Source organism: Electrophorus electricus, chromosome 5 (assembly GCF_013358815.1).
Source record: "Electrophorus electricus isolate fEleEle1 chromosome 5, fEleEle1.pri, whole genome shotgun sequence".
NCBI lineage: Eukaryota > Metazoa > Chordata > Actinopteri > Gymnotiformes > Gymnotidae > Electrophorus > Electrophorus electricus.
In genome coordinates, this window is record NC_049539.1 from 5,382,827 (window position 1) to 5,393,667 (window position 10,841).

Genomic DNA, 10,841 nt, shown 5'->3' on the forward strand with positions numbered 1-10,841 from the left:
AAAGTTACAAGTTGTCTGAATTAGCACTTTATTCGCCAGTAAACAGAAGTTTAAAGGTGCAAGAAACTTGCAAACCCATGAAATAACTTGCCTAAACTAACGAAATTTGATAATGTATACTTACTTTATAATGTGACATCCAGCAACCAATATTACTACTACAAATGGAAATTCTGGCTGCAATAAGGTCTCCAAGCCGATAGATATCGCTTTGATATAATTTGTCAGCTCAGCAGCCATGTCTCCACCGCCCCCTCCCCCTGACAACAGGTCAGCTGACCCTGAGAGTGACGCTCTCTGGAAACACCAGCGTTGTGTCACATAATGAATATCCAATTGTAAGATTTACCCTTTAAACTAATGTTGATATAGGCTCCAAAAAGTGTTTACCTGTTTTTCGTTTTCACTTGCTTATTGCAGGTAAGTCTCTTAGCAAGATGTTCAGCCGCTGTGTTGTGTTAATATGTTAGCTTTTGAACCTTTCCAGGCACTGTATTGATGCTTGTGAGCAAGCTAACGCTAGCTAGCTTGGATTCAATGGCTCCCCACTAATTTAGACAGCTGTCTTGACTGTGTGCACTGGTATTTTTATATTGATAATGTGCACCTACTGTATTTCGGATGAAGCACATTTAGCGTTTCATATCTTGTCAGTTTGTTAGCGTTATGTGGCTAGCGCTAGTTAACTGTGTCAGCTAACCTAGCTTGCTAGCTGTCCTGCTAACGTTAAGTGACGGATTAGCCTGTTAGCTATCGTTAGCTGGTCTGGTGAGGGGTTCATAATTTATGTCGTTAGGTTTAGAGGAGCAGCTAATTCAGGTGGTGCTGGTACTGGTATTATGGAGGTAACGTGTTCACTGTCAAAAGAGAGGAGGATGAAATTATACCAGGAGACGTGAGCTGCGGCGAGAAGCTCGTGACCAGTCAGTCATTTTGCGGAAACGGTCAAGCATAATACTGTCAATTAGTACTAGCTAGTTATACGTGACCCTGATCAAATCATTTAGCTACAGCAGATTATGAAGCGAAGATGACCCAATTCGGACTAAAATTAAAAGGGACACTATACTTTATCCGTACATGTAGCTAGTTAGCTAACTAAATATTTTGTCCAATCAAACATTACTGTGCGAGTATGAAATGGAATAATACTGATAGGACTCTTGTAGCTACAATAAAGTCGCACGTACAATTAAATACGAATGAATATGAATGCGTACTGTTTTGCAGCAAACCCCTGTATCGGCCCCTGGGTGTTAGCAGTGTGCAATCATGACAGAGTTCTGGTTGATCTCAGCTCCTGGAGAGAAGACCTGCCAGCAAACATGGGACAAACTGATGGTGGCCACCACCCGTACCAACAACTTGTCCACTAACAACAAGTTCAATATCCCTGATCTCAAGGTCGACCCCCCCCCCCCCCCCCCTTCATGCCGTTTATTAAATAATTAAATTTGAACTTAATTTCTACACATAATCTTTGAAAATATTTACTTCCCTCAGATATTTTTAAATCAAAAACAATTAGTAAAATCTATGTGATTTGCTCCTCAGTATAGGCCAATTTAGCCTCCTGTCTACAATGAAGTTTTGGACTTCTCCATTTGAGTAAAGTGTGAATTCCTGTAGTTCCTCTTGTTTGGAACCTAACAGAAAGTAACTTGGTAGCAAGTTTAACTCTGCTGATCTTTTCAATTGCATAACGTTTAAAATGGAAGGATGAAGGATCTCTTGGAAGGAATACTTTCATAGTTCTAGCCTATATTCTGTGATTCTTACAGTCCATGTCCTGTTAGCAGTTCACCATGATTGACCCTGTTGCCCTCTCTGCTACATCACATGTGCCCTCGGTCAATTTGTTTATGCCTGACAGCGCATGTGTACAGAGCAGGCACCAGCAACAGCACTCGGCCTCTGGGGTTGTCTCTGGCCAACTGGCTCTCATGTGGCATTGATCAAACACTGCCTTGTTGTGTTGTCTTTGCCTTATTACGCAGGCTCCTAATCAGAGCCTCTGTCTCTCCAACCCTAAAGGTCGGCACATTAGATGTTTTAGTGGGACTGTCTGATGAGCTGGCCAAGCTGGATTCTTTTGTAGAGAGGTATGGTATTTTGTTATTTTTGTGTTTTTTTTTCACCTGGTGTTGACAGTGGTAGCATGCAGTGTTTTTAAAATTTCTTTGCCCTTCAAAAAATCATCATGGTGCAAACCGGCCCTCCTGTCAAATGTTCTTTGATCTGAAATGCTAAAAGCAAACTCTCCCTTCTCACACTGGCTATTTCAGTAGCGTTCTGTAAATTCTTGTGTTTGCAAAGATGTTATTAGGTAGAGAGGCCCAGTGGTCAGTATTTGGGTCAGAGTCAGAGGCCTTTAATCTTTCATGCTTGCCCTAGTGTGCTGAGAAATCTCACGTAGTGGTGCAACGGTCCCTGTCCCTGGTTCAGATAAACCATTAGCAGTTTGATGACACACCAGTGCCTCTTTCCTCAGTCATATTTAAAATCTCATGACTTATGCCTCATCCATGGCTGCAAGATTCTATTTATGAGCGTTTGTAAACTTCAAAGTCCTTCACATGGAATCCTGCCCACTTTCTACACAGCACAGCTAAGTGTTGTCTGCTACTCAAGTCAGAGTTGGAGCTCTGAGATGTGTTTTCACTCCCAGGAGGGGGTGCTATGAAAGATGAGTTTTACTTTAATGCAACCTAGCAGTGTGTAACCTCGAATTGTTCGGCTTAACCAGGCCGCTGGGCCACAGCTTTAGTAAAACACAGCACAGTGAGTGCAGCTGAGAAGGCTGACAGAAGTGGAGGTTATTTTGGCTTCATATTCAGTCAGATTAAAGCCTGGTATATTGCACATATAGCAGTAAGGCATTGACTGCTGGATGACAGTAAATAATACACAGGAGTTTGTTTTTTCAGAGCTCCTGGCTAACTATTCCATTTTACCTTAAGACAACCTGAGGAGAAAGCAAGAATTCTGGACAATGGAGAATTGCCCATGTATTTTTTTGTGGTTGTTTGTTTTTTCTTCTTTAGAGCTTCTATGTTTTGGCATAATATCAAGTTTGCCTTTGATGATCCTGATTACCTGGTATAGAATGTGAGAGGGGGTGCATTGGCAGGGTGTGATGTGTGCTTGATGTGGTTCACAGTGTGGTGAAGAAGGTGGCCCAGTATATGGCTGACGTCCTGGAGGACAGTCGAGATAAGGTCCAGGAGAACCTCCTGGCCAATGGAGGTGATCCAGACTCTCCCACCCCTCACACATTTCTGGGTTGGTAACGAGAAGCAGCTATTGTTGAATTAATATTTCTCTGTTGTTGCTCTTGTCAGTGGACCTAATCACTTATATCACACGATTCCAATGGGACATGGCCAAGTACCCCATCAAGCAGTCTCTGAAGAACATATCTGAAATCATATCCAAGGCAAGTCCTGCAGCATGCACTGGATGATGAATTATTGGATGATTTAGTTGTCACAGTTACCTATTATAATTACCCTGACATCTTATTATATAGTAAACCGAGGCCTTGGGTGCTTATGGGAAAGTTAACATCACAAAGAAGGAGACTTGCTAAGATGCTGATAAAGCGGTTGATATTCCTTTGTCTCCCCCTGCTGTTCAACAGCAAGTAACACAGATTGACAATGACCTGAAGGCCAGGGCTTCAGCCTACAATAATCTGAAGGGCAACCTGCAGAACCTGGAGAGGAAGAATGCGTGAGTGAAGAACACAAGTCAAAGACTGCATGGTTTTAAAAGTATCGTGTTTATGTGCATCCATTGGCTTATTAGTTTAAAACAGTGGTGAGGTTCTCCCGCCCAGTAGTATTTGAACTTTAAAATGCATTGACCAGAAAAGACACACAAATGTTACATTTTTTCTTGATTTAGTCGATAAACGTCTTAATGTTGAATTAGTTAAATGTGTTAAGTTAGCTGTGTTGTAGCAGGAAAAACACTACCTTGTGCAGTACAGAGAAGTCCAAGCACTAGAAATAAACTGTGATGTTCAGGCTGCATTGTAATAATATCCTCTGCTTGTAGAGGGAGCTTGCTAACTCGGAGCCTTGCAGATATTGTGAAGAAAGAGGACTTTGTGCTGGACTCTGAGTACCTTATTACTCTGCTGGTTGTGGTACCAAAGTAAGTAAAACTTTTTTTGTGCATTTTTCTTATTTGTATCTCTTGTTATTGCAACAAGACTCAGACTTTAAGGGTCCCTCACTGTCAAGCCTAATGGTACCTGTCTTCTCATCAGAACAAATTATGCAGACTGGCAGAAGACGTACGAGACTCTTGCAGAAATGGTGGTACCACGATCCACAAAGTAAGGTCCACTGCAGAGATTTGCACTTGCATATATCAGACCAATATATCACTGACCCACTGTGGAGCTAACCTTCATTGTCCTCTCTCCACAGCCTGCTCTTTGAGGATCAGGATAGTGGGCTGTTCAGTGTTACATTGTTCCGCAAGGCCATCGATGACTTCAGACACAAAGCCAGAGAGCAGAAGTAGGCATCTCCTGGGGATGACGCTTTTTTAAAATCATTGTTTTGTTTATTGTTGACATTTCACAAAATTTACAGAACTCCAAAACCTCACTATATGTAGATATCTTTTAACATATGTAGACATAAAAACAAAACAGAAAAAGGACAAAAAAAGCTAAACAAAATCTTCATACAAACCAGGAAAGGGTGGCAGGAGGCTTTCCTTATACCAATGCATGGCTCCACATAAATGAGTAAAAAGAAGATGCCCCTACAGTACTATAAGAAAGGACCATTCCCTCTGAAAGGTATAGACTTACTGCGTCCAAACAGGATAAGAAGGGTTGCTGTATTCTGTAATATGTACTGATAGAACTGCGACTAGTGTACTGTGAACTTTATCTTTTCAAAGTCAAGAAAAGCTGGAAGGTCCCTTATACAGTGAAAATAAGTAGGGGGATTATGGTTTTACTAGTTTAAAAGAATCTGGTATCGTACAACTAAAGTCATAAAGACTACAAAATCTGATTTGTGGACAGGCAATCAAAAACATTCAAGTACTACTCCAAAGATTGCTGTAAGAGGAGATGGGTTTATGAGTCGGCCCAAGACATCTGATATTGTAGTGAAAATGAAAGTCTAGAAAGAATGTAATGAAGAACGAGACGAAAATATATAGATTTGCGTTGTCCTTGTGGCACCTGTCACAGCTTGGTTCGATGCCTCGATAAACCTAGACAACCTACTCTTAGTCCAGTATATTCGAGTTTACACTGGATAAGCCCTTGTGCTGAACATACAGAGGAAGAATGGACCTGATGTAGAAGTGTTCCAAAGACTCATCTGGTGGCTCTACAGCCAGATCCTCATGCCACAATGTTTTAAGGTTCTGTCCGAGAGAGCAGTGAGATCACAACATTTAAGATTCTAAAAAGACACTGTTCATCTTAAACATGGAGAGATTTAAAGAGAACATGTGTAGATGACTGGGAAGGAGCATCTGGAAAATCATGTGCTTGGAGATCTCTAAAAAATAGAGAATTAGGGAGACTTAAACAACTCGGAAAGCTGTTGAAATGAGGCATGAATTATCCACCCTTCAATAAATTAATTATACACCTTGTAACTCTCTTAGCAATGTTTTGATGACCTTTGGTTTGACACCAGGTAACTTCTGAATTTCCTATTTAGACCTGTGCATGCATTGCTCATAGGTTCATCGTCCGAGATTTCCAGTACAATGAGGAAGAGATGAAGGCAGATAAAGAGGAGATGACGAGGCTTTCCACTGATAAGAAGAAACAGTTTGTAAGACCCAGACTCTGTGCTCCTCCTAACCAGTGGGTTTTAATTCTAATTGCAGTCTAATTGTTCTCCCTGTTGTGACGCACCTGATTCACTGCAATAGCTAATCACCAAATTATTCGTGAGATAGATTAGTTAACCTGTTTTGGGGATCCACCTCTCTGGACCATTTGTCGTTAAAACATTGATTTGTTAATGACTGGTTACAATTTATTAGTCATTAACATGTGGTTATGAATGCATGGTTATTAACAGGGTCCTCTGGTGCGATGGCTGAAGGTGAATTTCAGTGAGGCCTTCATTGCTTGGATCCACATTAAAGCTCTGAGGGTGTTTGTGGAGTCTGTCTTAAGGTACAAAAATCAACAAATATGTTAGAAATACAACTTGCAAATGTGCTGCAGTGAGATTTAAAGATGGGGCTGTGACTAATACCCACACACACACACAAACCAGGACATGTGTGGCAAATGGCCAATAATAATGTGGTTGGTGTGAAGTAGTGGCTGCCTCTCCCGTGGGGGAACAGGGTTCATTGCTCCATGCTATACCAATAAATGTCCTTGGGCAAGACTTGTAACACTACGTTTGCCTACCTCTGTAACACGACTGAAATTGTAGGTCACCCTGGATAAGACTGTCTGCCAAATGTAAATGGTACCAGATCCAGTGACCTCATGGTGAGCTCATGATGGCTGGAGTCGACCACCACTGCACGGTTTACCTGGCAGCTCGGTTAGGAGCGTGCAGTGCGATGATGGTGGGGGGGGTGGCCGAGGTGTTTTTAATGCTGGGCGTTTCCACCTGTGCAGGTATGGCCTACCTGTGAACTTCCAAGCGATGCTTCTGCAGCCCAACAAGAAGAACATGAAGAAGCTGAGGGAGGTGCTGTATGACCTGTACAAGCACCTGGACAGCAGTGCAGCTGCCATTATTGATGTGAGATTCCATGCGGGCCAGCCTCCCCCCCCCCCCCCCCCCCACACACACACACACACGCCCCAGCACCGGGTGTTTTTCCTCCCAATCACAATCACATCCTGCATTGGTAGTGTTTTGAGGCCTGGTAAGAGACTAGGGTCTTACCTAAAGGGATAAACACTGCACTGGTTTAGATTGCACATGCCCTTGCTTCTGACAAACTCAGACATGAAGCCATGTGAACAATTATATGTTTGTTTGTTTGTTTGTTTTTCTTCAGTTTTTTTTCCAGTTTAGTTTAAAACGTATAGCTGTTTATAATATAAATATGCCTGACTATGTAATTATTCATTACACACAAAATAAAATAAAAAAGTTTTAGGAATTGTTATTCATTCAGAAATACTTTTTTGCCTTCTTTAGCAGTCTGCTGTGGACATTCCTGGGCTCAACCTAAGCCAGCAGGAGTATTATCCCTACGTGTACTACAAAATCGACTGCAATCTGCTGGACTTCAAATAGTGCAGCTCCTCCTGACCCACACAGCCCACTACTGTTTGCTTTGTCCTTGTGAACATGTATGAGATGTTTCATAAATTGTATAATTACTCTTACACTAACCCCACCACCTGTTTCTCGCATGCTCATTCCCGCTGAGAGGTCATGTTTTCTTTGCTGCTTGCCGGTGCTACTGCAGGCAGCAGAACATCTGTAATGGACGTCCCTACCAAGTTTACGGGCTTTTTTTTAAAGATCATCAGTGTATTTATAATGTGCGTAAGTGAATGGATTGGGTGTATTTAAGACAAATTCTGCATTTTAATATCATTTCAATTTTGATTTGTGCATTGTGATAGTTATAGCTGCTAATGATGATATTAGTAGATATTTTTTGTCAGGACCCTGGAGTCTTTTCCTTTAATGGTAACAACAGTGGTCCATATCAAGAAACGGACTGCATTACAAAAAGTACGATATGTGTTCTGTACATGTGGTGTTAAAAGAAATATAAAATATATATATATATAAATGTGAGAAACCGTGCCTGTCGTTGAATCTGAATATAAAATGAATATTACAGTCGGTAAGTCCGTTGATGCTTAGTTGTCTTTTGTGGGCAGCGTGGTTGCCGACGGGAGGGATATTGTCCACCTCCATTCATACTCTTATCACGAATGTACGTTGGTGGTGACGCTCGTCCACACATGTTCTCGGCACGTCCCCCCCCCCCCCCCCCCCCCCCAAAAAAAAAACCCAGAAAAACATCTTAAAGAGCTTCTGCGTAAATCTTTCGCCCAACGCAGTGCGCAGTGTTGGGTGAAATGAAAACGGTGGATTTCATCACCACGTGCAACATTTCGAAGGTTCATCCTTGCATGGTGTTCCTGTAAAAACAAGGTCGTTTAGGATGCGTATGGTGATCTTCATGGGGTGCGGTGGAAGCAGGGCTGACGCCGTCGATCCCCGCTGGCAGGAGAGCTGGACGGGAGAGACCGAATCGACGTGGCTCACGACCACCGATACGGAGCCAACGCAGGTGGCCAGTGGCAGTGCCGACCACCCCAGAGCCAGCGCTGGAAAGAAGGGAAACACTGCGGCGTGCACAGGCAAGTTGGATCATGGAGATGTTAGAGATGTTACAACACATCGGTTCAATTCAGGAAATAAGATTAAACTGTACCCAAGCTGGTCCTAAGCACTGATCCAGTGTGTTTCTGCAGCATGTACTCCTTTCATGGATGAATCTTCATTTTATGATCATATGTTCATTCCATCTAGGAAATTAAACCACAATGTAAACACCCAAAAGTAACTTAACATTATCTCATGTCAACCCAATGGAAAATAATAGTGCGCCTTCTTTGGAGGTGTACAAAATGCAATATACAATCAAAAGACCTCCAACAAAGAAATATCTAAGAATATATACCATTTTCATCTTAAAATTTCCTAATACTGTTTGGGGAAATACCTCTTTCTTTCCCATAATCACGCGATGCATCGTCATATCACCTAATTTTTTTTGGGAATCGGTTTCCAACGCCACCCGCTTGCCAACACCTCAGTTAACAGTAAGCTCGAGCAATGGATGCCTTGAATCCCTTAAACGGTGTCGCTACTTTTGCGCCCCCATAGTCGTGGCACATTTACGTTAATGGAATTTAGCTGACGCTTTTATCCAAAGCGACTTACATAATTGAGTCATGATTCAATTGAGAGTTAAGGGCCTTGCTCAGGGGCCCAACAGTGGCAATTTGGCGTTGGGGCTTGAACCAGCAACTCTCCGATTACAAGTACCTTAAGCCCTTGTCCAGTCGCTCTCCCGCGGACAGCACCTTTTCTGCTGACCTTTTCACCACGTCCTTTTCGTAGTGCCGAATCGATTTCAAGCACTTTTAATTATTACTTTTTGTCTTTGTAGTAATAACGACATTGTGTTTCTGAATAATGTTTATTGTAGTAAACTATTAACTAATAGGGCCGAGCTTTGTGTAGACTATAGTGATCGAAAGGCGATGTAATCATTTATTGACTTAAATGCATGATCAACTAAACTATATTTTTCGGCAAATATATGTTTTCTGATGTTCCGTAGTCATACTTTGGCTAAGCCAATGGCCACTATCAATTAGCCTACGTGTGTAAAGTAGACTGAACATTAAATATCAATATGAAAATAAAATATTCATAATTGGTAACAATTTTAATGTAGTTTAGTTAAATATGGATAAGGTATAAAATAACAACGCATCAGACACTATTATCTCCTAACTATGGAGCCTGACCATCATCAAAGCAAACAGTCAATCCCAGTACGGTAAAAATAACAAGTGCAGGTAAATATCTCAATAAAATCAATGGCTTATGAGAGACTTTAAACTGTAACTGAATGTTGATTATTATTGTTATTATTATTTTTTACAATATTCAGGCTTCAATAATTAAGCAAAGTTACATGTCACTTGATTGTCAGCAGTCAACTATGACACAATTTTAATTTCAAATATTTTAAGAAGCACAATCACTGGTGGATTTTATTCATGCTATAAATTACGATGTTGTGCCCTCTATAGAACAAGAAAATTAGATAACGTGTCTTAATAACTGCCCTATAAAATATCCTCGCAGTGGTCTAAGGTTCCTCGCTCTTCACGGATCCTCTTCCAGTGAAAGAGCGCCATTACAAAGTGTCTCCAATGCCACCCTTGTCTGACAGCGGAAATGGGGCGCAGCTGGGAGTGCGAGAACATAACGAAATGCCCAGTTAGGTGGTGTGTGTATCTGTGTGAAAACAAATATTAGTAGTTCCTTCTGTATTTCAAGAATGAAGACCGTTTTGTCATGCACGATGTGTCAGGTTTTTGCGCATTGGATGGTCAACATGCCGTGCAGTAGTTGCCCTTTTAATCTCTTCGCCCCTGCTCTACAAGCACCCTGATTCAACCACTGCGAACAGTCAGTCAGTAAAATCCTGTTTTGCGTATTATTATCCTGCATATTATTACAGCGTTGCTGCACAACACCCCACATGAATGTTGCTTTGAATTATAGCAGTTTTAGTCAAAGTTGTTTGTGCATCGCGTCGGCCGAAAGGCTTGCAGATAACGAAGCGAACAGTGAAGATACAGACGCAATGAGGCGTTTGTTTCGCGACGAAATAAAAGAAATATAATTCACCTCTGCATGCTGTATCTGTTATTTCTGACAATGTGGACGACAACGACTTGTTTCTGTTTCTTTTTACTGGATTTTGAAAATAGAATGAGCCCGTTTTCAAATTTTTAAATGTATATCTTTGAGATGAAAACAGAATGATAAAAACACCATTTCCTCCCCGATGTAAGGGAATCTTTTTAAAAAAGAAACCGTTGGCTGTGTTTTCTCAGGTCTCGATGTGTCCATGTGTAAAGGCGAAGACAACCGAACCTCAGCGAGCAAAGGCTGTTCTAGTAAGGAAAGGAAGTTGTGACGCAGGCACGCAGTGTGGAAGACAGACCCTCCACTGCGCGACCTCCGGTAACGACCTGCAGAGACCGACGCACGAGGCGAGTCTCGAATCCCCGCCACGCTCCCCGTTACTGTATGGAAACGTCAGCGGCGATCACT

The 10,841-nt window shown here is 41.8% G+C and overlaps 2 protein-coding genes across 3 annotated transcripts; both read left to right on the top strand.

Moving 5' to 3' along the window:
* The first annotated feature begins 267 nt into the window (after positions 1 to 267).
* Positions 268 to 7,769, top strand: atp6v1c1a (ATPase H+ transporting V1 subunit C1a). 2 transcript variants are annotated; one of them, XM_035526679.1, is made up of 13 exons: positions 268 to 420; positions 1,231 to 1,404; positions 2,035 to 2,102; positions 3,161 to 3,246; positions 3,342 to 3,436; positions 3,641 to 3,732; positions 4,060 to 4,158; positions 4,274 to 4,342; positions 4,437 to 4,529; positions 5,723 to 5,816; positions 6,069 to 6,166; positions 6,626 to 6,752; positions 7,158 to 7,769. In XM_035526679.1, exons 2-13 carry the CDS (start codon positions 1,273 to 1,275, stop codon positions 7,254 to 7,256), a joined length of 1,152 nt encoding a protein of 383 aa, XP_035382572.1. In that variant the 5' UTR covers positions 268 to 420; positions 1,231 to 1,272; the 3' UTR covers positions 7,257 to 7,769. The 2 variants fall into 2 exon arrangements, with proteins under 2 accessions (XP_035382572.1, XP_026870141.2); XM_027014340.2 differs by having other exon boundaries at positions 7,161 to 7,769.
* A 226-nt stretch (positions 7,770 to 7,995) lies between these two features.
* Positions 7,996 to 10,775, top strand: baalca (BAALC binder of MAP3K1 and KLF4 a). Its single transcript, XM_035526653.1, has 2 exons — positions 7,996 to 8,341; positions 10,622 to 10,775. Exons 1-2 carry the CDS (start codon positions 8,143 to 8,145, stop codon positions 10,702 to 10,704), a joined length of 282 nt encoding a protein of 93 aa, XP_035382546.1. The 5' UTR covers positions 7,996 to 8,142; the 3' UTR covers positions 10,705 to 10,775.
* The last annotated feature ends 66 nt before the right edge of the window (positions 10,776 to 10,841 follow it).

Coding starts and splice junctions, on each gene's coding strand:
- baalca (XM_035526653.1), top strand. CDS start 8,143: ATGCGTATGGTGATCTTCATGGGGTGCGGTGGAAGCAGGGCTGACGCC. Junction 8,342..10,621: donor AAACACTGCGGCGTGCACAG/GCAAGTTGGATC, acceptor GTGTTTTCTCAG/GTCTCGATGTGTCCATGTGT.
- atp6v1c1a (XM_035526679.1), top strand. CDS start 1,273: ATGACAGAGTTCTGGTTGATCTCAGCTCCTGGAGAGAAGACCTGCCAG. Junction 3,437..3,640: donor TATCTGAAATCATATCCAAG/GCAAGTCCTGCA, acceptor GCTGTTCAACAG/CAAGTAACACAGATTGACAA. Junction 3,733..4,059: donor AACCTGGAGAGGAAGAATGC/GTGAGTGAAGAA, acceptor CTCTGCTTGTAG/AGGGAGCTTGCTAACTCGGA.